The 26651-nt window shown below is 47.6% G+C and overlaps 1 protein-coding gene across 1 annotated transcript; it reads left to right on the top strand.

The window, feature by feature from the left end:
• Positions 1-768: 768 nt before the first annotated feature.
• On the top strand, positions 769-26540 carry DUSP10 (dual specificity phosphatase 10). The gene is made up of 4 exons (XM_066316238.1): positions 769-910; positions 2470-3315; positions 20877-21254; positions 24306-26540. The coding sequence occupies exons 2-4, from the start codon at positions 2514-2516 to the stop codon at positions 24569-24571; spliced, it is 1446 nt and encodes a 481-aa protein (XP_066172335.1). The 5' UTR covers positions 769-910; positions 2470-2513; the 3' UTR covers positions 24572-26540.
• Positions 26541-26651: the final 111 nt, after the last annotated feature.

Genomic DNA, 26651 nt, shown 5'->3' with positions numbered 1-26651 from the left:
GTGGACTGCTAGGATGCATCGTTCTGGAGATGCCACTTTCCCTGTCTCTGCCTTGGTGGATTGATGCGTGATGGACTGACCCACGAGGGTCGGTCTCTGAGGTCATGATGATGCCCTTCATCTGTGGAAGAGGGAGATGAGGCGCTTGGCAGAGCGACGCTGCCAAGGAAATGTGTTTGCTGGCTTTTCCTCCTCCCGAGTACCTCGTGCGGGCTTGTTTGTGACAGGGACGGACCGCTTGGAAAAGCACCTAAACAGCATCCGCTCGTTCACTGCCGAGCGCCGTGCGGCGGGCCGGGGCGCACGGGCCGGGGCGGACGGGCAGCGGCGGACGGGCAGCTGGAGCGGCTCTGGCCAGCTCTCCTGTCCCGGGAGCTGGAGCGGCTCTGGCCAGCTCTCCTGCCCCGGGAGCTGGAGCGGCTCTGGCCAGCTCTCCTGTCCCGGGAGCTGGAGCGGCTCTGGCCAGCTCTCCTGTCCCGGGAGCTGGAGCGGCCGTCCCGTTCCCGGGGGGAATGCCGCCCGCGCTCTCCCCGGCCTGCGGGGGGCGCTGCCGCGGGGCCGCGCGCGCGGGCCGCCCCCGCCCGTCCGCGGGGAGCAGCGGCTGCCCCGGGGCGCGGGGCCGGAGCCGCGCCCTTCCCATTGGCTGCCGGTGACGTCATCGCCCCACCTCCGGGCCGGCCCCCGCGCTCCGATTGGCCGGCGCGGCCGCCCGTCGGCGCGGGCCCCGCCCACTCCGGGCCGTACATTTACGCGGTAGCAAAAGAGAAAGTAACGAGGATGGTGCGGGCGGCGCGCGGGGCGCGGGGCGGGCGGCGCGCGGGGCAGCGGGCGCGACACGCACCGGCACCAGCGGCACCTCCCGCGGCGGCCGCCGCCACCTCCGCGCACCGGGCCGGAGCGCGACGCGCCGGTGAGTGCGGGGCGGCGGAGCCGAGCCGTGCGGGGCACGGCGCGGAGCGGGGGCCCGCGGCTGCCGGAGCCCGCGCGGGGGCTGCCGCGGCGGGGAGCGCTGGCCCGGCCCGCCGCGCCATTGTCGGCATCTCCGGGTCCCTGCGATCGGGGGCAAAACTCCAGCTTCCCGCTTTTCGTGGGCTCTTAGGTTGTTTCCCCTCGCTGGGGGAACTGGCTTGTCTCCCTCCTTTATTTAAAAAATTAACTGCGTCAGGCGAAGGCGCTCAGGGGCCCCTTATCCTAGTTCTTACCCTAAAATAGGGCGAGGAGAGGGTTCGGAAAAGAACGGGCTGGGAAAGCGTCCCGAGCCAGCCGCCGCTGGCCCCGCTCTGGGCGGCCGCTCCGCCGTGCCGCGGGCGGGCGGGTCGCGGCACCTTTCCGCGCTCCGGAGGTGCCCGGGGGTTCGCTCCGTAGAGCGGTGGCTGCTGGCGGTGGCAATGCCCTCCGGCCACCCCCTGTGCGGGATGGACATCTCCGAGCCGGCCCGGCGCGGAGCCGGCTGGGGCGGCAGACGGGAGCCGCGAGTGCTCGCCCCGCTCCGGGGGCTTGGTGGAGTTAAAGTTGGTGCTGGGATGGGTTTTTCAGAGAGAGCTGCGACTGCTCGCAAAGTTGGTGGTGGAGGGCACGTAATGTCAGGGCTGGCTTTGAGTATTTTGCTCTTGTCGTCTTCCTTGTGTACCGAGTAGAAGCGGGGGGGATTCAAATGCTGCGTGCTGCGTCTTAGCGAATGGGAAGGCAAAGGTTGGGCAGGCAGTGACCTTGGCTGGGGCAGAGGGGACCACTCTTTGTAGAAGCTGTGAAATGTGTGGGGAGCGGGGAACTTGCCTCACGGAGTGCTGGAGAACATCAGCGTTCCTGAGCCTGGAGCTAGGGGCTTAACTGGGACTGGATTCACCTCTAACAGGGAGGAGGGAAGTGCAAGGTGCACGCTTACAAGGACCTCCAGAAGCTAATTTTTCTGTTTTCTTCGGGGCATTTTTTGTTTAGCCTTACGTGTTCAAGTTTGTAATTGTCTCAGAAAATTTATTCACAGGCTAATTTTATTCCAGCACGCTGGAAAAGTTGCATATCACCCCTGACACATTCAGCTACTCAGCTCTTACGCGTTCCTCCCTGTAGTAGACTCAGCTCAGTAGTTGCTTCCTTTTCAGTGAGCAACGGGATGAAGGAGCGTGCCCCTGTCATTATCAGGGCTGAACCTTACAGCCTGGGGTTTCGGAATAGCTCAGCACCATCTGCATGTAGCTAAATGACTCTTCCTGGCTGTCACTGCACAGTCCAGGCTGCTCGTGTGGATTCTGCGTGCCATGAGCGCACATGCAGATGGCTGAAGTATTCTCTGCAGCACTGAAAAGGCTTTTTAGCAACTACTGGGAGCTGGTAACTGTCAGAAGGGGTTGTTAGGATAGGAATAGCGGGTGTTGGCAAAATAAGTTGTTGGATCTATAAGTTTATGTGATTTCATTATCTGTTTTCATCACCTTTTTTCTTCTTTCCCTTCTGCTTTTTCTTTTTCAGGGTGATCTTGAGTTCTTCTTAACTTGCTAGTGCTCAGCCTCCTCATGCCTCCATCTCCTTTAGACGACAGGGTAGTAGTGGCACTTTCGAGGCCAGTGAGACCTCAGGATCTCAACCTGTGTTTAGACTCTAGCTTCCTTGAACCTGCCTCTTCTGCTGGTGAGAGCCACTCCGGTCTGCTTGGCGCAGCTGTCGTGTCCCTAAAGACTGCTAATCTCACGTATATGCCCTCATCCAACGGCTCTGCACGCTCCCTGAGTTGTGGATGCAGCAGTGCCAGTTGCTGCACTGTGGCAACATACGACAAGGACACTCAGGCCCAAACTCAAGCGAGCACCAGCAGCACCCACGCCGGAGCCTCCCCCGCCTGCCCTGCCAACCAAATGGTCAACAGCAATGAGAACGCCGGCAGCCTGAGCCCGCTGGGCGGAGTGGGGAGCCCCGTCTCGGGCAGTGCCAAGCAGCTCGCCAGCATCAAAATCATCTACCCCAATGACCTGGCCAAGAAGATGACCAAATGCAGCAAGAGCCACCAACAGAACCAGGGGCCTGTGATCATTGACTGCAGGCCCTTCATGGAGTATAATAAGAGCCACATTCAAGGGGCTGTCCACATTAACTGTTCTGACAAGATCAGCCGGAGAAGGCTCCAGCAGGGCAAGATCACCGTCTTGGACTTGATCTCCTGCCGGGAAGGCAAGGACTCCTTCAAGAGAATCTTTTCCAAAGAAATCGTAGTTTATGATGAGAATACCAATGAGCCAAGCAGAGTGATGCCTTCCCAGCCACTCCACATAGTGCTGGAGTCACTCAAGCGAGAAGGCAAGGAGCCCCTAGTCCTAAAAGGTAATCCTCCTTGTTGCCCAGACTCAGTGTGTGGTTGGCTTTGCAGTGTGTGCTCTCTGGTGTCAGCCTCGCTGATGGTTGGACCTTGAAAGCATCTGTTTATCTCTGGGAAGGCCTGTGTGCCTCAGGTCACCAGTGCAAAGCAAATGCCTTCCAAAGCAAAGTAAAGCAAAATAATCATGGAGCTGGTAGCAGGGGGATGCTTGCTTTCCTATGAATGTTGTCCTTGAGTAGCAGAAGGGATGAAAAGTGGAAGAAGGAGGAAATCTGCTTCCTGGTGTCTGTGTGTGCAGACAAAGAATTTCCCCCAGTGCTTATTCTGAGTATTTATAGCCCAAGGAGCAGAGGTCCAGGAGAGGATACTTTTCTTTTAGCTTGCCAGACTGACCTTTACTTAGCAGCCTTATTTTAGTCCATGTAAAACTGGACTCATAGGTGCTGGAGATGGACAGTGGGAGAGTAGAAGGGAGGGGGGAGGAAAGACACGGGAGGTCACTTGGTCTGAGGCATTGTGTCATGGACCAGTCAGCAAAACTTAAGGAGCATTCAAGCCTTGTATTGGTGACATGGGGTCAGAATAATTGACAGAGGGAGCTTATTTGTTTAAAAAGTCATCTGAAAGTGTTGTGTTTCTGTGTAGGAGTGATTATGTATGTATATGGCTTTCCTGTAAAGGCTCCTGTTTTAATATGGAATATAAGTTTATCCCTTAGTGCTTGGGTGGAGATGAGCCCCACCAATTAAGGCATCATCCAAGGATACTTCCCTTTCTTCACTTTATTCTTGAGATCCTATTTATAACAACGCTGCCCTCTAGATTAAATTTCCTTTCCCCTGGGTGTTTATGCCATTTGGAGGCATGGTTGGCAGAGACTGGCTGTGGCAGTGGGAAACTATGGAAAGATTTGCTGCTTAGCTCATACTGTATGTATTTAATTTACTTAATTTTTCTGTGCAGCTTGCAACTTCGAACCCGCATGGTGTGGCAGGAGAAGGGAGTGAGCTGGTACTTAATCCCTTTTCCTCAGCTGAGTTTCATGGCTTTCTAGGACCTTAAGGGTCCTGTGAGATACTTCTCTGTGTGTTTATCTTGTGGAAGCTTAAAATTGCTGAACTGTCTCCTTGCTCCTGGCAATGGTCATGCTGGGCTTGTTTTGATATCTGCTACAGGATCCCAGTATGCTTTTATTGAGTCTCTGGGGTCATGATGATGCCCTTCATCTGTGGAAGAGGGAGTTGAGATGCTTGGTGGGGCGAGGCTGCCACTTGAGTCCTGCCTTTCTGGTGGTAATCCTTCTGTTGTACAGCCTTTGCAGCTGGATATGTGATTGTAGTCTGCAAGCCTTCCTATCCTTAGAAAAAGTGGTGTGCTGAAAGAGTTCTCTGTGTTCCTCTGAAAGCACTGTAGCTTCTCTGAACCTCACACTGGTACTTTTTCAGTACCTGGAGTGAGATAGTGGCTGGGATGAAGCTGCAGAGCAGTAATTGGGCAGCACTGAGCTGTCGGGCCCGGTGGGCAGGTTGTGGCAGCCCCTTCTCCCACCTTCCAGCTGTATGCTGCTCTGGGTTTAACCAGGTGCTCGTGGGAGTCCTTGGGCCGTTTTTGGTTTTCAGGTGCTGAGAAATGTTACCTCAAAGCCCAGCTTAGGAGAAATCCCCTCCCGAAACTGGCCTGTCAACAGCTCCGGAAGTGTGCCGGAAGACAGAAAGCCCAAATCCTTTGCTTTTTGGATGTAGGGATGAGCTGGGCTGGAGCAGACCTCACCTCGGGGAGCCTGTAGCGGGGAGCTCCCCCATCACCGTAACTCACCTCTCGTTCTTTGAAATGGGATGAAGCAGCGTTTAGGAAGGCTATGGCTAAGTTTCCCAGCTGGGGGAGTGGCTCTGGAAGTACTCGTTATTTAGTTTCACTTGACAGATAGCGTTTTTTCCGTCGTGCTTCAGCAGCGCCGGAGCTGGCGCATCCCCATCGCGGGGTCCAGGCGCTAAAACGAAAGCGGGGGTGGCCGGGGAGCCCTCTTTGCCTGGCTCTGTTACTTTGAGTGATTTCTCTCGCTCTGCGCCGCCCGGCCCTAATTTATCGCCGGCCCATCTGATCCCCCGTGTTGTGTTTGCAAACACTGGTTGCTAACCGGGCCGGCCAAGTTCCCGTCCCCCTGATGCGGTGCCACCTTCTCCATGTTTGGTGCTGCCTGTCAGCCCGCGGCCCCGCTGCCGTTTTGGGGCCACGCCGCGGGCTCCGTCCCCTCGCCGGAGCCGGGGCTTGGGTTACAGCCCTGCCTGGCCCCGCAGCCCCCAGGGCTTGAGGTGCCCCAGGCTTTTGGAGCAGCACAGAAACCCTGTGCTGTTTTCCAAGGCCGGGCCGTGATCTATAGATAAATGGATGTATGGTGCGCCTTATTAGGCGCGAGTTAAAAAGAGGTGGTCTGGTTTATTTTTAATGTAGCAGCCCAATGTATAAAGCAGCGCTGTGACAAGGGAGGGTTTCGTGCGCGCTGTGGCATGGAGGATTTTAAGACCTCTGTTCCTCCTTTTCTATCCGCGTGTCTCCTTGCTGCTTCTTTTAACGTTTTTTTGGTCATAAGCATAACATATGCATAATTTTGATTTAAGCTCCTAAGAAGAAAGATTTGCTTATTTCTTTTGCCACAAGGCACAGCAACACTTGAGACAGGCATAAATCCTCTGTTTTTACAAAAAATAAACCCTTAAGAATCCTGTATTTTACAGTCCTGCTACACGGGCTGTAGGCAGCCTGAGCTGTCAGGGCTGAAGCTGCTGCTCGGTCTGTTTATAAACAAAATAGAAAGAGGTCATATTTCCCCCAACACTCCTAGACGATAGTTTGCTGAAACCTAAAAGCCTCACTTTTTATGGATTTTTTTTTTAATTTGGTTTTTTTTTTCCTTGGTGTTGGAAGAGAGAGGAGGCAGAACTGGTGATACAAACCCAGTGTCCCTTCTGCTTGAGACCAATGTCAAAGCTGAATTTGGGGAGGGGGAAGAGTGTGGTGCTGACTCCAGGCTGGGTCAGCAGCCCTGGTCCTTCTTGGCAGGGTTGTACCCTTCCCCTCCTGCAAACCCAACAGTAAGGGGGTCTCTGCCTTCCCTGAGAGAAGAGAAGGTCTCTGCTTCCCTGAGCACCTCAGCCCATAGCAGAGTGGCCTGGAGTCTTGGGGACATATGTGCTTGAGTTTGCTACTGGGACTTAAAAATGGAAAGTGAGAAAATCATTTGCATTCAGATGAAAATTCTTTTTTCCCTGACTGAGATGTTTAGGCTTGAAATTCAGCTTTTTTTTCCCCCTACAAGTTAAATTAAATCTACAAAGGAAACAAAAATGAAAAGTTGAAGCATCTGTGCTAGCACATCTTGACAGCTTTTGACACAAGAGAAGTTGCCTTTGTCTCCCTGACCAGGGTCTAGTGGCCTTGTCTCTATCCTCTGTCCTTCCTTTTCCTTCAAGACCCAGCACTGGGAGCCTTGTGAACCTGCTTAAGTCTTGTGTTTAGTTTGTAAAGGCTTCTGTGTTTGACTTCAAGGAGGCAATGGAATTCAAAAGCAGAGGTGAAAAATATGATTCAGATTTTTTTTTTTTTTATTCCCACTATATGCTATAAACTCATGGCTGGATTTCTGCAAAGGAGATGGGGAGGAACCAGCTGGTTTCTCCACAAAAACTGGTTCCTTCTCTGTTCTTGTTCACAGTCTGAGGAGCTTATTTATGCTCTGGCTTTCGGTCTTCTCTCTGCTCATCTGACGGGGAAATAAATGAAGTGACTTGCTCTCATTATAGTGGGGAGTGTGAGACCTGCCAACAAACCACTTCATGCTTTCTGCCATGGTCTAAGAATAGTTTCAGATCTCTTACCACACTAGAGTCACATATCAGCAAAGTTGAAACAACTACAGAGGGATTGATACGCTTACAATATGAATAATTACTTGCTTTATGTATTTATTTATTTCAAAATACTTTGAAATACCTGACCTGGTCATAATTTATACAAATACATTAATTATTACTGTCATTAATTATATAATTTAACAGTGTCAGTGTTGCTTTAAACCCTAATTGGATTACACTGCACAAGTGTATTTGAAAGTAAAACTTGATGTAATGGTCAGCAAATCCAGCTGACCAACAGAACACGTGCCTGGCACTTATTTCCACCAGAGATCTCCACTGAATAAGTATTAGGTCATGGTTGTAATAGGGAAATGTGTAGTTTTATGAACACTGAATGTTTCACATGCATTACTTAACATTTAAAAATAAAGTGTGTTCCCTCTGCTGCAGAGGAGAACTGGTCTTATCAGTCACTGGGGGAAAAGCTTCTGCTCTCTCTCTCTCAGGGCTGAGATTTCACCTTCAGTGTTCAGACTCTGATTGCTGGTGCTTAAAGTATCTTTCTACTGGAGTAAATAATCTTCTTGGCCATCACATTAGAAAATTAGTTGTGTGTGTTGTTACCTTTTGCATATAGATAAATTGGGACAAAAGTGTGGCTGGAGACCATGGTCTTTACCATATTTTGAGGGCATACTTCTGCAGATGAGAGGTACCTCTGAACTTTGCCTATTCAACAGTAATGGTAAATGTGGCATTTTCTCCCAGATTATGGCAGCTGTGCTGGCTTGCATGGTGCCTATCACGTTTTAACTGCCCTTGGGTAGAGAGCAATTACACTGTATTGGAAAAGGAGGAATAGAAAGAAAATTTTTTTCCTTACCTTTTTTGGTTCCCCAGTTTCTTATATCCTTGTAATTAAGAACTAAGAGTTAAGAAGCAAACTGTTACATTAGGCAAACCTCTCTGATACTTGTAAAGAAAAATCTTGTTCCAGTTCTGTGTAAACTGGGATAACATTCCCTATGATGTTCTTGGTAGGTAGATGTTGGGTTATAATTAGCTGAATGCCTCATGTGCTGCCCTTACCCTTGCCCTGCCAGAGGTGAGAAGTTCTGCTACTGAAATCTTTCTAGGACAGTGTGCTCGTCTGTCTTCTGGCTTTTTATCCTTGAGGTGAGCACAACTTTTTGGAGAGGCTTAGGGTGGAAGAGTAGCTGTGTTTGAGGCTTTAGTGGTGTCTGCATCTTAACTACCACAGATGAGCCATTTTATAAGTATTTTTTTTTTAGACCTATACATGGGTGGTTTCCTTCCAAAGCAGCGGCCAAAGTTTTTACTACACTTATGAGCACAGAAGTTTTTAGTGAGATTGTCTTGGCTTTAAGATGCATTTGAAGTGGAGGCTCATCCCTTGTCTTTAGGCTATGACTCTTTACTCTGTGAAAAGCCCCATTACAGTTAGGGGTTGTTACTTATGCAAGCAACTCAAAAGTGAAGAAATGCCATATATATGAGCACTGTGCACACGTCTCAATGCTTCCCTGTTTTGCAATTTCACTGGCCAGCCAGGAGGGAAACACCTCTCAAATATTCAGCATCAGCTTGCAGGGCTATAGAAGTCATGCTGTTTAAAGAACTAGGTTATGGTAATCTGAAGATAACCTAATGCATTGTCCCTCTGTTTGTGAGATAAGATTGTGTGTGGTGCTTTGGCCTTGTTGGGAAGTCCCTGGTGGACCTGGGAGTGTGCTGGCTACAGAAATCACAAGGCTGACCTGAATTACTGTGAGCAGTTGTTTCTCTCAATCTTTGATTCTAACTTCTCACCTGAATCTGTCGTTTGCAGTTTTTTAAACACCTCTGTACTGTAAAAGTTAATTTGTTGCTGTCACAAAAGTGTTTGGTAAGATGAGGCTTAAAGCAGAGCAGTGTATATATCATGGATGTCACCTTGCTCTGCCTTACCTAAAAGTAAAGGCTGCAAAGAGTCCTGTTGAGAGGAGACTGCATCGAGGTGCTGTCTCAAACACTGCATTTGCTTCAGCTCCCTCTGGCAGGCCTTTCACCTGCTCTTGATGCATTGAGTGTTGGGGTTTGTGGGAAAGCTGCAATGTGCTCTGGTCCCCTTGGGTTTGGCCATCAGCCCATTGCCCAGTCAGGACACCCTGTGGGGAGGCAGAATGAGGACTGCTGTGGGCAGGAGGCACAGAGGGATACAAGGACATCTTTCTGCAGCTGGAAAATCCAAGGATGCTCATGGTCTCTGCACAGTGTGTTGATGAATGCCCTGTGGTTCTGTAGTAAAACTTGGGGTTTTTGTTGTTTCATTTTGTTTAAACACTTTGTGACTTTTTAGTGCAGGAAACTCTTTGCTTCAATTAATATCTACAGTGAAGGCAGCCTCACATCTGGGAGCGCTCTGAAGGAAGGTTGTTTTTGATGTGTCCTCTGCTGCTTAGAAAGATGTTAATTCCCTTGAAGCCTGTGTCCTATCAGGAGGTGATCTCTGACCTAGTTCTGGAGCAGCATTTTGGGGCTAGAAGGAAGAGGGGAGAGATGGAGAAGCAAGTCAGTCCACCGTGTGGTGCAAAAAGGGAGTAACTGGACTGGAAGGATAAATCTGGTCCTGGGTAACCTGGGTGGTCTCACTGTCAGGGGGCTCTGACTAAGCACACACAACAGAGGTGTAGAGAGGTTATAGTCATCTGATTTGGTTGAGGTTTTTTTGGTGTTTTTGGTTTTTATTTTCTGTCCTTTGCACCCTTTGTAACACGGAGCTTCTCTCTCTTGCTGCCATTGGTGTGAAGTGTGTTTGACCTTAGCTCCATCCACAGTCAGAGTGGTGCCCTGGGACAGCACAGCTGCCTGCTGCAGAAGGTGGGAGATGGATTTAGGAGCACCTCTTTCCCTTGACAGTACATTTTTGCTAAATTTTAGGCTCTTATTTGTCTCCAGCTGTTTTCTGTGCTTTAAAAAAGTCAGTGTTTATCTTCATGTGTTTCTCTGCTTGTATGAGGGAGTTGCTTCCTTTTCAAAGGAACATTCTGCTCCCAGTAAAGAGAGTGAGATCCAGAAGGGTCACAAGCTTTTGATCTCCTGCCCGTGGTTTCAGTCAGCCTATCCCAGGAGAGCGCATGCAGAGGCACCCAAACTGGCAAGTCTACAGGGAGCAACTGGGACCTTGTAGGTCTAGGTGCTACCTAGTCCCTCTGACTTGAAGGAATGAGCTTCTGATGGCTGCTACCCGGGGCAGTGCCACCCTTGTCCAGCTCAGCTACACCCACAGCTCCTGCAGTGGGAGCTTCTGCACTGGGCTGTCTCCACTGGAGGGTCTGGGGATGGTGGGGTCAGGAGGCAACTGTAAATCTGTCATTACCTGCTGCTGGAGGAGCAGGAATGCACCTACTAGGTGAGAGGGTTTGGGAGCCACTGCTTCTGCTAGGGTTAAGTGCTGCTTTGTATGCATACAACACCCTTCTTCCAAGATCAGGGCTCTGAAGGAGTAGGTTGGAAAAAATAAATTAAGAGAATAATAGAAATGTGAACACATTGGCTCCAACTCTTTTACTATGCCCTAGCTTTAAAAAGTCTGCAGCATGCCTGGATAAATTCCCGCTTGATTCACTGCAACAGAGAAGAGCTGCTTCTAATTAAAGGTAATAAAAAGAAGAACAAATGTTACTCCTTGTCCACACATGAGTTATCATATATTTTATTTTATGTTTTTTACAGTGGCTTAAAGAGACTTGGAAAATAGACGATAACTTGCAAGCTTCTGTCATATCAGTCGAATTGGTTGCCTCCAGTTCATTATGCCAAAATTTAGCCTCATGTAAGCAATTGAACACTAATGTTTTAAAGCAAAAGCTGTTGTTGGAGCACTTGCCCTGCACTATGTTGGTGCTGGGCTCTTAATTCTTCTTGTTCTCTGTTAAGGTAATGGGAATCTGTCTGTCCAGTTGATGAGAGCCAAGAATAAGACATTTGCTGGCATATTTTAGGTACAAAACCACTCTGATTAATTTCATTTTAAACAATCTTAAATTCATAGGTGTTAGTCCAGCAAGGCAGAGCAACATGTCTATTGAGGGATAACACAGTCCTTATGTTTCCTCTGAAATAGTAGTGTTAACTCACCCATGGAGACAAGGAGTTATTTTATTTCGACACAAGGGTTTATTTTCATCTGTCTGGAGTTACTCCTTGTTTTATTGCTTTTAGCTCTGGATTCTGTAAATAAATATGTCTTTTTCTCTTCCCCCTTTCCTTGCTTCCTTCTTGCCTTGACTCTGGAGAATACGAATGCAATCTGGTCAACTTTCTCTTTCCATGTGGGGTTTTTAGGGCCTTGGTTCCTTGACCATTTAGACTGGGATAAATGTGCCAGCAGAGCTGGCCCTGAGGCTTTTGTCAAAGTGGAGGCTGTCATGTACCATGCTAGTTAAGTAGTCTGCTGCTTTTATTTTGGATTAGGTGGCACTGGGATATGTCAAGACAGCATCCTTTGCTTTCTCTGTTTTTCCTTCGTGTGCTTTGGAATACCTTGCTGGAAAATGTCAAATCAGAGCCAGATATTGTTATTTCTAGACAAGAGGGTAGAAACTTTTCAGTCTGAAAAGAGTTTAAATTCATCAGGAATAGATGGTACTCCTGAATAGGGGTGTGGTATTATCAGCACCCTGTTTTCTTTTCGTATTAATGTGCATGGTGCTGGTGTTTCTGATGTAGAGGAGCAGTGGTTTGGACTAGAAAAGAGCCTGTGTTACCCTCAGGAGAAACAAAGCAGCCTGCTCTCTCTTTAGAAAGAAGCTGTCCTGCAGAGGTTGCCCTTAAAAGGGGAAAGAGAATAAATGGATGGCTGAAGCATGAAAAAGTCAGTGTTCTCTAAAACACGCAGATTAAACAGAAAGGTCCACTCCTACGCATCCAGGAATACGGATGTCTGACACACTGCTGGGACCCTTCTCCCTCCTCAGATGTGCTGAGCCACTCCTGCATCCTGCTCCTGTGCTGGCTCTTTCCAGGCCACTTGCTTGAGAGATGCATATGGTGATGGCCAGGGAGGGAACTGGTAATAGATTAAAAAACAAATGAAACTTGGTGTTCTGGCCAAATCTGCTCAGCTCTACCTCTGTCTGGGAAAACAGACCCATAACTCTTTGTCAATATAAAACCATTTGTGGTATTTTATTGCATTAAAATAGTTTCTGTTCCCTCCCCCCTCACTTCCCCTGCGTCCTTTGTACATCGCTTTAGCATTTCTTGATGACCTTTTTGTTAATATGATTTCCAGTGGGAGCATTTCACAGTAGAAGTATGTACTCCTTCAGGGTTTACACTGACATTTCCAGTGATTATTTAATTGGACTTCATGTTAGCCTGCATCCCCATGGGAACACATACTTTTGCCATGAGAAGTTGTAATGGGACTAATTTTGAGTTTCTGCTATAAACGCTTGCCCTCCAGGGAGGGTAAGACCAGTCGTCCTTGGTGGCTGCAGAATTGTCACCATAGTATGTTTGGGATGTGGGGTTTCTTGCCTTATTCCTATTTACATTCTTGTATAGTTTAGTCTTTTTACCAAAATTCAGTGCAGGCCTTCTCTTTCACCTTCCTGACCGCTCCCCAAGGATAACACAGTGCTTTGAAGGATGCTGGCTTACTTTCTCATGAATACTTGAGGATTGTTTTTTTTAAATAAGCAGACCTAGCACTCCCATAGCATAGGGCAGATTTCCAGTTATAAGCTGGAACCACTGTCTTGAATGCAGAGAGGTGGTCCCAAAGTATTGAGGGTGGCTTCTGGGCAGGCTCGTGGGTATTCCAAAGGTGAGTAGCATCTCTTGGAAAAGCTGACAAGGGACAATATAGATGGGATGTGTGGGTTTGCATGGGTGTCCAGGGTCTGAGGAAAAAAACCTAAATTTAAGACAAAAAAGTAAAAAGTTAAAAAAAAAGTATTAAACTGAAATCCAAGGAAGGTTTTCTAGTGACAGGTCAAGGAAAAGAAGATTGTTTCTTTCTAGTTGGAATGAGTTTAGATGATCGAGTAGTCATGAGAAGAGGAAAAGTGAAGGGGTGAAAGCTGATGGTGGAAAAAAGCAAGTCATGTGTTGAGGTGTGGGAAGCTCCTGGGGATGATGGTGTGGTTGAAAATGGGTGGTGGTGGGATGGGAGGAGCCAAGAGTGGAGCTGGGCAGAGCCAGCAACTCTGGTGCAGCCTGGATGGAGAAGGGGCTTTGGGTGACCTCTTGCCTCCCTCCCTAGGACGTGTCCCTGGGAGAGCCAGCTTTGCTGTGCCTGGTGTCAGAGGAAACAAATAAAAGTAGATGAGGCCAAGAACCTCAAAAGCCAGTGGGAGAGGATGTGCTGTGGCGTGGAGTGTGAACCATAGTGAGATAAAATTAGAAATAATATGCAAGCATGTGCACACGTCCCTCGATGCTGAGGGGAAACCTTTCCTCTTCATCCAGTGTCACACCCTTCACTTCTAAAGGGACCTCAAAGCCATTGTGTCAAGGATGTGCTTGTGACTCCTCTAGGGCAGAATTTGTTTACAAATTTGCCTCTTGAGATAGTTCCCACATGGGAAAAAACTGACCTTGCAAGTTCTTTGGAATGTGGAGTTTTGCCTTTTTTTTGAAGGGCTGTTGGCAGCTCAGTTCGAGGGAAAGACTAGATTAGATTGAGTGTATCAAGGTGGAAGCTGTTCTTTGTGTATGCTGTTTACTTTTACTTTTTTTTTGTTTGCTGAAAGCTTAATCTTTTGCAGCGCGGCTGGTGCTGAATGCTGTGTGGGTGACAGGGGAAGCCCATGGCAGGGTTTCCTAAGAACATCCCACAGGTGAGGAGTTTACTAATGTCACCTGGCTGAGTGTGGTCCAACAGGTCCCCACCCCTGTGGATAGAAGGGAGTTGCCCTTCCTGCTGTGTGGTCAAATACAGTATTTCCAGCTGTGTCAAGGTTGCTGCAGCGGCGAGGGCAAGCCTTGACCACTGCTCAGCTGTAGCTGTGGTCAGGAGGAGGAGATCTGCTTGAAGAGTAGGAACACTCCTAGAGTGATCTGTTTGGATTCGCTCCATTGCTGTGGAAGTGTGGGAAGCAGAGCCCTGCTTGAATAAGGAAAGCGTGTGTCTTGTGTTGTTCAGGAGATCTGAGCATCCCTTCATTCAGTGCCTCAGGATGAACATAACACAATCCCCAGGACACACCAGGAAACATCTTTGTTGTGGCTAAAATCACTCCAGCAGCATCTGTGAGCAAGTGTGATGGCTGCATCTTCTACTGCAAGGTGCCCTTAGCTCCTGTGTCCTATGGATGCAACCCCAGTGCCTCCATGCCCTCCCTGAGAGCTTCCTTGGTGCTCAGCAGACCTACACCTGCAGCCATAGCTGTGTTGGTGGTATGAAGAGATGGTCTAGGTGGTTGTCCATATCTGTCGCTGTTAAGGACACAAAAGAACAAAGCAGGCAGCAGGAGGTCAAGCAGGAAAGCTCTCTACTTTATTTTTCTGACTCCATATATACAGTTTTACAAGCAGGTCAAGATTGGCTACACAGGTAGCCACCTCTTTGACCTCATTGGTGAACATCACCATCAATCATCTTTCTCCTCCCAGGGGAGAAATATGTAAACAAAATAAATAAATTCTAAAAATATACATAGTTTTCTTGAAGCTGTATGAGAACAAATACAAACAGTGAAAAGCAAGCAAACATATCCTGGGAGTGGGTTGAGCCTATAGTGGCAGAATTCTGCTTCAACCTGTGCAGCAGCATCTTCCTTGGTAGTAGGCCCGTGGTACAGGAGCAGCTCACCTGCATGGTGGCATTGCAGAGGTGGTGCCTCAGCACCAGTGCGACACCCGGCAGCAGGACCTCTAGACACTGGTGGCAGTGTGGTGAGAGGTGGCCACGACACCTGGGCCCTCCTGCCTAGGAGGCTGAGGAAGGGGGAGAGCACCGGGTGGGCGAAGCATCTGGACAATACCTAACTTCTATTTTTACATGCTGGAGTCAGGTTTGCTTAACCTTGAGGCATCCTGTGCTTTGAATCAACTTGACACAAAGTCATCTGTTCATTAATAACACAGGAGCAGTTTAATTGTTGTCTTAGTGGAAAAATACATGAGACTGTCATCAGCTGTTGCTTCTGGCAGTGCTTTTCTGCAGTAATGTAAATAAATGAGGTCACAGGTTTAAAGGAACAGGCTGTACTTGCACAAATTCAAAGCGTCGTCTTAAACAGATACGCACCAATAGTCTGAGTGTCTTTGTCCTGCACCCCAAATGCTCCCTGTGACATTTCAGCCCTAAACTCACTCAAACACAGCCTCAGGGTTTGCTGTGGTGGTACTGACAGGTCACATGCTGAATGGGTGTTTTAAAGCTTGGCTTCACTCCTGAGTGAGTAAAGCCTGTGGTGGCCAGAACTGTGGTATCACCAGATTCCCTTCTGTGCGCCCCACAAGAGCCCAGATACACGAGGAGAAAGCAATTTACAGATCGAACATCTCTTCTGCTGATACTTCCCACTGTCCTGGGATTTCTGTTCTTCTTGCGCTTGTGTGTCTGTTGCTTTTTTTTTTTTTTTTCCTTTTTTTTTTCCCCTGAGATGGCTTTGTGGTATTGTAATCGAGGATGAGCAGATCCAGAAATCCGCCTGGACAGCTTTGAAAGCTGTATAAAAGGTCTGGTTGTCTCCCAAGACCACGTGCTTAGTCTAAATGTGGCTCCCACATCTGCAGTCTGTCATGTATAAAAGTATGTTCCTGTTTGCAGTGGGAGCAGGAACACCCAGTACCTGCCACGCTCAGAACAAAGTATATCCACACCGGTGAGGTAATGCAAGAGTAATGCAAATACTCTCACCTTTGTGGTGAGGGTATTTCACTGTAGCTGCCTCCTCCTAAGCTCTCCCACTGGAAAGGAACCAAGGTAGTTTACTCTTTCAACTGTGGGGTGAGAGCCTGTTTCCAGATAGGAAACATATTGCAAATGTGCCAAAGCATATTGTAAACCCCAATCCTAGTTTGCATATAGTCACACAGCCAGAGAGCAGCAGTGGTGGCTGAAGGAGAAGCCAGAGGGGACACAGAGGAGGAGGGCAGGTGCTACTGTACTCCTTGTACTTAAATTCTCGATATTCTTGAACAACAAACAACAAAAACCCTAAACTAAGAAGCTGCGATGGTACATACAAACAAAAAAATCCCCTCAAACAAAGCACATAAACAAATCCCCAACCAGCCAATCCACTTTTATAAATCTGTGCAGGTACGGTTTGTTTTTCTGGATTTCTTTGAAGATGATTCTATTGTAAGGCCATAGCCTCTCATAAAAAGCTGACTGCCTCATTCCTCCTGTACCTTTTGTGCTTGTTTTGCATTGTATTTGCCCTTTTCTGATGGCAAATGACAGACACTGTGTTAAGCGTGACTTTTATGCCAGCTGCTTGTCTTTTTTTATTTGTTCAGAGCTACTTTGGCTGCTGTCCAGCTGCTCACCTGGTCTTGCAGTGGTGATGTGAGCCCCGGGCTCCTGGGTGGCTTTGGAGCTGGGAAATCTGTGTGCAGCTGCTGCTCGGGTGCTGCCTGGTGGAGGGGTTTGAGGTGCATTAAGTGAGATGTTTATGGGCAGATGGCTGCAGAGAACTTGAACAAATGAGTGGGAATAGCTGGAGCACATACAGTGATGACTTTAAACTTCCCAAGAGTTCTGAGCTCTCGGACACTCCAGAGTCCGTTGTCACTTACTAACTGTTCTGGCAGGGCAGCATGTTGGAAAATGTCATGCAGTTACAACTGCAAAAATGGTTCTGCAACCTGGGTCTTGCATCAGCGGTGAGCAAGGAGCCCCTGGTGTTCTGTTGTATTCTGCTAGATACCACACAAGGCCATCTGCCAGCAGGGGTTCTGTCTCATTGATTGATTTCCTCATGGAAGAAATACCTTGGGCTCCCCCGAGTGCTGAGTGTCCTTGTATGTGCATCTCTGTTTGGGTTTGGGTTGGTTCAGCTCTCTGGACACCTGCCCTGCAGCTGTTCTGGAACAGAGCAAAAGCACTTGGGATGTTCTCTGTGCCCATGCACAGGCTGCATCACAGTGGCTGGGCGTAATTCCCCATGCTTTGGTCATTACAAGCTCTGTGGAGTGTTTAAAGCCAGGAGAGATGGGCTGCAGGCAGGACAGTCTGTTGAAATGGACAGCGGTGGCTCATCTGCCTGCTGGCATTTTGGTTTGTCACTGAAGGTGGCTACACTCTGGAGTCCAGGCTCCATGGCTGTGGTTCCAAAAGCACTGCCATGTGTTCCCATGGGCTTTCTGGGTAGATATATTATACTGCCTGTCTACTTAGGTTGTCTCTGTATGATGAAGGCTTTTCTCATATTGCAAACAGCATCTAAAAAGACGTTTTTAAAATACAGCTTCTGTGCTAGTGAGAGGCTTCTGCTAAGACGTGCTTCTTGGCCACAGGTACTGCCCTCTGTATAGCTTCCTTCCTTCTCCAGGTTTGGGAAGGCTTGGGCAGGGTCAGCCACGAAACAGCTTTTGTTACAGCCCCAAGTGGAGTCCCTGCATCCATGCCTTGAGCTTCCTTGTGATCTGGAGTTGTGGTCAGTAGCAGTTGCAATGATGTCTTGCACCTTACTGAGTTTAATGAATCAACTCTTAGACCAGGCTTGCAAGAGCTTTGTGTTGGCCTCTGCTGTGGGTACAGCCTCTTCTCTTCCACCTCTTCTACCATTCCTACATGGAGACTTTAAATGCTGAAACAGCAGCTGCTTGACAAGGGAATACAGATGCATTTGAATACTTTGTATGTTGTGTTTACCTTCATGTGGAAAATCCATCCCTCTCCTTCTGACCAATCATTATTAACTTTGTTTGGACCTGTTTTGGGAGCTAACTTAAGAAAAGCCTGAGCATTGAGCTCCACCTAAATTACCCTAGTGCCTCATAAATCAGTTTGTACAAGAACGTGTGTGTTGAGAACGGAACAGCACTCAGGAGGTGTCTGGGTCCTGTTTTGGGACCTGCATGACTCATGGCAGCACAGATCCAAACTAAGCTCCTGCTGTTGGATTAGGATTCAGCTTCCCTCCATGACTGCATCTTGCTGCATCTTTTCTGGGTACTGATGTTCTTGTCCAGTCCTCCCTTGCTGATGTGCCTGAGCCAGTTCAGGTTGGTAATCCTTTCCCCAGTAATGTGTTCTTTCAGGAACATTTGCTTTTAATATTGCTTGAACTGATTTTTTAACTCTCCTCTCATGTGAGAAGGTGAATAAGGAGAATGGGAGATGTGAACTGACATTAGGGATGTTGACACTGGCAAATGTCTGTAAAAATTGTGGATGAAGGTATTGTATGTCTGGCTACTTCACTTGTTTGGGCATCTTCCACATGTTTTATTTGGGGTCCTTTCCCATCCTTTGCCCCGATATTCTGCTGTGTCTTACAGGGCAGCTGGTGAAGCAAGATGGTGTCTGATGGTGTCTGATGGTGTCTGCCACACCATCAGTGTATCCCCACCTGAGTGATGAACCAGTGGGGTCCTACCTCCACCTGGGGCTGCTTATTCCCAGAAGTCAGCAGGAGAGGTGGGAAAGGAGCATTAGTTCCAAACAACTCTTTCAGGGGTTTTGTTGGGAACCCCAGCATGCTGTGCTATTGTGTAAACAGCAATATTCAAGCTGAATGGATTGCTTGCCCGTTCAGAAAGATGGGAATGTGGGTTTAGCCTTTAGCCTAGACTGTAGGCTGGAGCTGTTTGTTTACATGAGACTTCAGACATCTTCAACTTGGGGACCATTATCTTGTTTGTTTTCTTGAGTGGACTGAGAAGACTTTTCAGGCCCTGTTGAGGCCAGGTGGTGCAGCTGAGCTCAGGTTTTTGTCCTTGCTATTTTTTCTGTCCTGATCCCCTGTTGTAACAACTTTGGGAACAGAGATATTTAAGGCAAATCTGTTTGCTTTGTGTCCTGTAAGCAGCAGAAATAGCTGAAGACAAGTGCATCTTTGAGGCAGGGGAAATACTCTGCATTTTGTAGGCATTTCAAGAATTTCTGGGAAGCTACATTACTAGCAGTGTGTGAAGGACATGAGTTTGGATGTGGAAAAGGGCATTGCATTAGAGGGGCTCAGATGGTTGTAACCAAGTCTGGGTGCCTCATGCCCTTGGCACAGGGCACCAAAATGGGCCTAGGTGGGTCCCACCCCATGGGCAGGCATGTCACAGACACTTCAATTGGGCATTTGAATTGCAGCACTCGACAGTAGGCATTGAAACCCTTTGCTGTGTCTGATCCAGAGCCTGAGTGGCAGCGTGTTTTACTTCACTTTAAAACCTTCACTGGATCACTGTGGAAGAGCATGGAAAAGATGGAAAAGACAAATAGCCTCTCTCTCTTTAGTTTTTCTTTTTAAATAGCATTACTGGGAGGGTGACATTCTGTATTTTTTTTTTTTTATTGGCTAGTGTGCCTCTTTCTAGTAACTTCAGAGTCGCTCTCCCACCTCCTGGGTATTTTTTGGCTTGCGGTTAACAAAGTGCAATTGAGCCTGAGCACTTGGCTCATCTCAATGCCGAGCATGCCTTCAAGTGTCCTGGTACAACAGCAACGTGCTGAGGTGGGGGGAATGCATCCCTGCGTTTCTCCTCTTTCCGCCGTTTTCTTTCGGAGGAGCCACCTGTTAGCATTACATCAGCGGCTCCCAGGAACGCCACCGCCTCCTACCAAAGGCCTGCACAAAGTAGTAGTTCTTGTATTGTTTGCACTCAAAGAGCTGATGTCATGCCAGCTGATGTCATTGTGTGCTTTGTGGGATCGCCATGGAAACCGGGCAGGTGGGGAGCCTGCCGCTGATGTCAGTGCAGAGTGAGGTGTAGAAAGAAGGTCCACTTTGCTTCTCCAGCCCTGTGAAGCTGCCCTCCTCAAAAAAAACCACAAAAAAACCCCCAAAAACAGGAGAGGGAGGGAAATGGAGCTTGAAAAAGCCAGCAATAGAGCAGGGAAGGCACAAGCTTCCTTCACTGTAAAAATTACTTCTCCCTCCTCCTTCAGATCCATTTCCCAATCCGTTTTAATGTCCTAAAAATAACTTGCTGGATATTTTCAGGTGGCCGTGGCAGCGAAAGGCGAGCTGTTTGCCACATGTTAAGCAAGCACCTCAGTCGCTGTTAGGTTACAAGGAGTGGTTTTCTTTTGTTCGGGCACACAGACACGGGTACACGCTGTTCCCTGAAGTGGTGCTGGGGTGAGCTGCTCCCGTCCTCCTCAGAGCTCCTGGGGTGGGGGATGCCCTGCAGGGCCGCTAAAGGACAGGTAAAGCTAAGACTGTCCCAGCTTGGCTTGCTGCTCTGCTTTAGTGTGCTGATAGCCCCTTGGCCCCTAGTTCTGGTGATGTTTTCTTGGTTGGAAAAACACCTTCCTTGTCGCCCAGGCCGGTAGGTGAGGCAGCCCCAGCAGGCTGATGTTGCACAGAGGCGTGTTTGTCCGTCAGCCCGTTCCTTGGCACCATCCACCGCGCAGAGGGAGGACAATGCCTGCTGCTGATTCGTGCCACCCTTGCTGTTGACAGCCCAGTGACACTGTTACGGTGGTGGTGGGGACAGTAGAGCCAGCTCCAGCCCTTGTGGCCCCGCCATGTGCTCTGAAGAAATCTTGGGGTATGTAACCAAAGTATCTGCTTGGTCTCTCTTCCCAGGAGGACTCAGCGGTTTCAGGCAGAACCACGAAAACCTCTGCGACAACTCCCTCCAGCTGCAGGAGTGCCCCGAGGGGGGAGGAGGGGGCGGCGCCTCCGCTGTGCCCCCCGTGCTACCTCAGTCCATCCCCACCACGCCAGACATCGAGAACGCTGAGCTCACCCCCATCCTGCCCTTCCTCTTCCTCGGAAACGAGCACGATGCTCAGGACTTGGAGAAAATGCAGAGGATGAACATTGGCTACGTCATCAACGTGACCACCCACCTGCCCCTGTACCATTACGAGAAAGGCATGTTCAACTACAAGCGGCTCCCGGCCACTGACAGCAACAAGCAGAATCTCAGGCAGTATTTTGAAGAGGCTTTTGAGTTCATCGGTAATTATCCTTGCCTGGAAATACTCCTGTTTGTTTTTATATTGTTGTTATTTTTACCCGTTATAACAATTTAGAGGGAACTTTGTGCTTTGCCAACAACTCTGAAGGCTGGTTAAGACCATATTTCCTTTAGTTTGGGTTGTCAGAAATGCTGAGCACCTCATATTTCTGACCTTTCTCATCTCTGGCACATCCGGTTAAGTAGCCCGAGGTTACTTAGCCCGAGGTTATTTTATCCAGTGATAGTAAAGCCTACCTCCAGGCTTCTAAATACAGGAAGCCCCCCAAAACTGAGATTTTCGTCATCACCTCTTTTTGATTCCTTTGCATTCCTAGTTTCCACACAGTGGCTTCCAGCCAGTTTTTCATAGTGACTATTCTTAATGGTGTCTCAGTCTTTGCTAACTTAATGAGAAAACTGACAAACTTTCACACTTGGATTGTTCCACCATTAGATTTGTAGTTGCAGAGTGTATGTGTGGTTGAGTGGATAGTGATGAAAACTTGCTTTAATAAGCCTCTAAACCCCGTAGGCTGTGTGAGAGAGTTCACCACAGACAGGCAGCTCGCTGTGGAGATTGCTGAAGAAGTGACCCAGCAGCGTTGTTCTGGACTTCATTACAATCAACACAGCACAACCCTCAGCCAAGTTTAGGGCCGTGCTCATCTAGGCTAAAGCCAGATGGTCACTTCAATAGGGCTGGTCAGAGAGGACTTCAGCACGTGGTACTGAAAGCTTTTGAGCACCTTTCCTTGCCCCTCTAGATGTCTTTGTGGACACTGCTTTTGTGGCATAGTAAAGGTGCTTCCCTAGCTCAAATATGTTTCCTGAGAGGTTTTCTGAAATGTGCCGGGGGAACCACTGATGTAAAATTCTATTTTCTTGTGCTGAGACTGAGCTAATTCCTTTAGCAATACTTCAGGCCTGGTGGAGGAGTACTAGACAAAGGAAGAAGTGTGCTTGTGTGCTGCCCCGCAGTGTAGGTCCTTGACTGACCCCGTGCTGGAGTGGGTGCAGAGCCGTGTTCCTGCCTGCCCTCCTTTGTGCTGGCTCTGCACTCAGGTGCACTCGGGCTCGCCAGGGATAGGAATGGGTGCCAGGGCAGGAGGGCCAGGCTCAGCAGGTGGTTGTGAGCCCATCTGCCCCTGCTGTGTGCCAGGCAGGGCTGGCAGCTTGGAAGCAGAGGGCTCCTCAGCCTCGCCTGGCTGTGTCTCGGCAGGGGCTCGTGGTGTGTGATGCCTGTGCTCTGTAGCCACACTGCTTTAGTCAAGTGAGTGGAGAAATCACTGCTTATGCTGCAGGTCAGCTGAGTTTTACCACTCTGAGCCTTTGGGCTTGTCTTCTACAGTGTGAAGCACTGAAGGATCTCTTAACTCAGATTTTCCCTTGTGTTCCTAACCCAGCCCCAGTGGTACCAGTAGTGCTATCAGCTCCCCAGGCTGCTGGTTACTGTGTACCTGGGAAGGTGAACACTTTTTCAAGTGCAGGGAAAAGGGAATCTTGCCTTGATCCTCTGGGAAAACAGCTGTGTCAAGAAATCCAGTAAAATCTTTAACTTTGAGTTCAACAAGATGGGGAGATGCAATAGGCTAAGCTTAGATAAAGAGACTGTGAAGCTCCATTGAGATCCTTCTGAGGTAGAACAGAGAGATTTCTGCTCTCCTCATCCCCATGAATTGCAGGATTAGAGTTCTCAAAACCACAGAAAGAGTGTTTAGCTCGTGACCTTACCAAGAAAAGAGAAAGCAGCTTTGCTCTGGAAAGGTTTAGAAAGCGTTTCAAAACCTATTTTACTTTCCTTTTTAATAATTACAGCTTGAGGGTCTGTCTTTGTTTTTAATAAACAAATATTTCTCTTCTGAGAGTTTTTCTTCTGTATCAAATTACCCAGCTGGGGGAGTAACTGGTCAAAGCTTTCCCTTCCTCAGGGTAAACTTTAAATTGCATTTGAGAAGATTTGGAAATGTTTAAACAACAGACTGTTGGCCGATGTTTCTTTAAATATGTCTTCAAAAAACCACAACCAACCCCAGGTTTAGCTAAGACTAAGGCCATAGGAAGTGAAATCATCAGAAACTCTCTGGGAATGTGTGTCAAAATGCGTTAGAGAGTTTCAGCTTCCTGAAATACTAACTGGCAAAAATGTCTAGAGGGAAGTTGGCTTCATTTATGCTTTCATAGTACAGGCTGAACGTGTGGGGTGGGTTGAACTGTACTCTTGGTGGGGTTGGAATTATGCCAAAACCGGCAAACTAAATTCACGTTCATTCTGCGGATTGAAACAAAAGAAAAAAAAAAGCCAAAAGAAGTTTGAAATGTCACTTCCTGAAAGTTCCATCTCTTGTTTTAAAAGCAAGCTGTGGCAGATGAAGATGGTATCGTAGTGACTCTCCTCTCTCATGTCCTGTTAGCATGTGGTTAGAAGCACTCTGTGCCCCCTAAGTGCTGCCCAGGGTGGTTCCCTCTGAGTGATGAATCGTGGCGGAGCAGGGGTGTGTGTATCCAGCTCCTCCCTTTGCAGAGCCAGCACAGCACAGAGCCCCACTGAAGCTCATTTCAAGAGCAGCTCTGTAAAGCTTCCGAGGACATGGCTTTGAAATGGGTGTGTTGTTATGAATTGAATCTGAAAATACTTGGTTTTTAGAAGAGTGGTTCCCTGCTTTGAAAAACAGGGAGGTTTAGATGCTGACATAACGCAGTGGCGTTGGAACTGAGGTGGAAATGGAGCCCGAGATTCCTCACCATGGGTCTTGTGTTCCTCACAAAATGCTCTCTGGCAGTGGAGAGGCATCTCTCAATGCATGGTTCCACTAATAATGAGTAGAGAGTGGATGTGAGGATTTTCATTGTCAGACTGGACTGGGAGATTCACATTCAGTAGCTCTGAAACCTCGGGGGAAGATGTGCTGGAGGGGAAGGGGAAGAGACGCCGCTGTGCTTGTAATCAAATCAAGGGACTTTTCACATTAAGTTACTCTTAATTGCACTGAGCTTGTTCTAATTTACAGACTGGCAAAAATCTTTCTTTCTTCTGTCTGTCTCGTTTGCAGAGGAAGCTCATCAATGTGGAAAAGGCCTCCTCATCCACTGCCAGGCCGGTGTCTCCCGATCTGCCACCATCGTTATCGCGTACTTAATGAAGCACACACGCATGACCATGACGGATGCCTATAAATTTGTCAAAGGCAAACGACCAATCATTTCCCCCAACCTTAACTTTATGGGGCAGTTACTGGAGTTTGAAGAAGACCTGAACAATGGAGTCACCCCGCGGATCCTCACACCAAAGCTGATTGGCGTCGAGACTGTCGTGTGACAGCCGAGCTGTGAGGGGGCAGAACCTGTTCTTCACCTGATTTGGGGCAGTGATGGGTGGGTTATGGGGTTTTCTTTTTAGCTTTCAAAGGGGAGTTTTGTGGCAAACTTTTTTGTGAATAAAAACCTTTATTTGTAAGGAAAGGTTTTTAAAATATCCAAGAACTTTGCTGGGTTTGGGATGCTGTTGTGATTTCCTTCTCAGACACCGGCAGAGCAGGGAGGCTTCAGAGCAAAAGGAGTACATTTTAAAATGAAAACAAGAAGAAGAAATGTTGGGCCTTTTTTCTTTTTATTTTTCCCTCCCCTCCGGCTACTTGTAGAGTTTATGGCTAAGTAGTCTGTGCAGGTTCATAGACTGAAGAAACCTAAGTTGAAGATGGAACACAAAAAGCCAAAACAAAGCAGAAAAAAGCCTCTCTGAAACAGAAGGGCCTTTGTTCTGCAAAGGCTTTGCTAAAGATAACCTAGCAAAATGCTCACCGATGCAAAGGAAATCAGAGCAGCTTAAAAGTCTGCAAGGCACTTTTCACACTCCTGACTCAAACTAAAGAAGAAAACAAAGTTTATTCGGCGTGTTTCATGTTCCAGTTCTATTTTTCTATTTTGGGGTGTAAGGTTTTAACAGTAAGGGACTTCGATCATTCTATGCCATATGCCTTCACTGGCTTCTTGTGCAATAATAATTTGGGGTTTGTTTTGAGTGTTCAAACCAGTTGAGAGTTGGCTGCCCACTAATAATAATAATTTTTAAAGTCTAATAGTGCAACAGCAGCCAGCTTGGTTCAGAAAGGATAAATGAAAGCAGTTATTTCGTTCCTTTATATGATTTTGATCCTGGTTACAGTGCCATAAACCTTGTTACATATGTATATCAGAATGTACAAAAATATAGAACAAGTAAAGTTTATTTAAAAATATTTTTCGCACAAAATATTGGTGTGTTTCAGTTGTCTATGTAAAAGAAATTTGATTATAAAACAAAAAATCTTTTGGAAAGTGTGTGTCCTTTTATTTCTTTAGCAATTTTTCATTTTCTTTCTATGGGATGGGATTTTTGTTTTGTTCCCTTTGGTTTGTTTTTTTGTTGTTGTTCCATTGTACCTCTCCCATTGACAAAATTGATCTCTTGTTTGGCATCTCCACTTCAGTTGTGTTCCTGTCCTCTGCTGGTGGAACATGTTTTCTTTACTTTCTGCTGTACTTTGCATCTCTTTGTAACCAGATTTTTCTCTCTGGTTCGACTGAATTAGCACTATTGGTGAGGGCTTTTTGGAACAGACCTGTAATTTTCACAGCTCAGTAGCCATTTGAAAAAATAAGAAATAAACAATCTCCACTGATTTCTTTCCATATTCCTGTAGTTAACTTATCTTCCATGTTACGAAATTGCCCGGTTTTTAGACATATGTTGGTCATGTGTGCTTTTCCCTGTCTCTCTATAGCCCCCTTTTTTAGCAGTTCCACAATTCCTGGCAATCATCCTCCTGGGATTTTCTCCTCCCTCTTGCCCTTCTTCCCTTCCTGCCCCTCCTTTTCCAGCTGTGTCAGTGTTGTGTGGTGTGTATTGTAGGGCTGATGTTTCTGCCTGACAGTGTCCCTTGGGCGGCTGCCTTTCGCTTTCCTTGTTTGTATTCACGTTTTTTTAATGACATGGTAAAACCTGATCTGTTCTGGACTGTTACCACCTCTCAAGTTAATTTGTATGAGCCTAAAATGAGTTAGAAAACATTTCTCCTATGATTCTGTTGTGGAAACTGATCTGTCCCAGGAAGGCTGATAGCAGTGAAGGCTTTTCCTAGATGAAAACCTCTGTGGACTGAACCAAGTGTAAAACAGGACCTGTTGGAAAACTTAATGTATAATCACATTAGACATGTATATTTTTGTGGACATTTTACTTAAAATGTTGTTACTATACAGATATTTTCTTGAAACTTATCCCTTTATTAAATTATTTTTCTACTGGAGTTGATTTTTAAATTTTTTTTTCTATGATTATTATTGGTCCCTTCATTGAAAACACCCTTGGCAGCGATTGCTGCCCAGGCAGCAAAACCTCTTGGACTGTGATTGCTCCT

This window comes from Sylvia atricapilla, chromosome 3 (assembly GCF_009819655.1).
Source record: "Sylvia atricapilla isolate bSylAtr1 chromosome 3, bSylAtr1.pri, whole genome shotgun sequence".
NCBI classification, from domain to species: domain Eukaryota; kingdom Metazoa; phylum Chordata; class Aves; order Passeriformes; family Sylviidae; genus Sylvia; species Sylvia atricapilla.
The sequence above is the reverse complement of the archived record's forward strand: the minus strand, read 5'-3'. Positions and strand labels throughout refer to the sequence as shown.

Bases quoted from the DNA above. Each gene is read 5' to 3' on its own strand.
- DUSP10 (XM_066316238.1), top strand. From the start codon at position 2,514: ATGCCTCCATCTCCTTTAGACGACAGGGTAGTAGTGGCACTTTCGAGG. The intron at 3,316-20,876 runs GTAATCCTCCTT...CTCTCTTCCCAG, and splicing joins GGAGCCCCTAGTCCTAAAAG to GAGGACTCAGCGGTTTCAGG. The intron at 21,255-24,305 runs GTAATTATCCTT...TCTCGTTTGCAG, and splicing joins AGAGGCTTTTGAGTTCATCG to AGGAAGCTCATCAATGTGGA.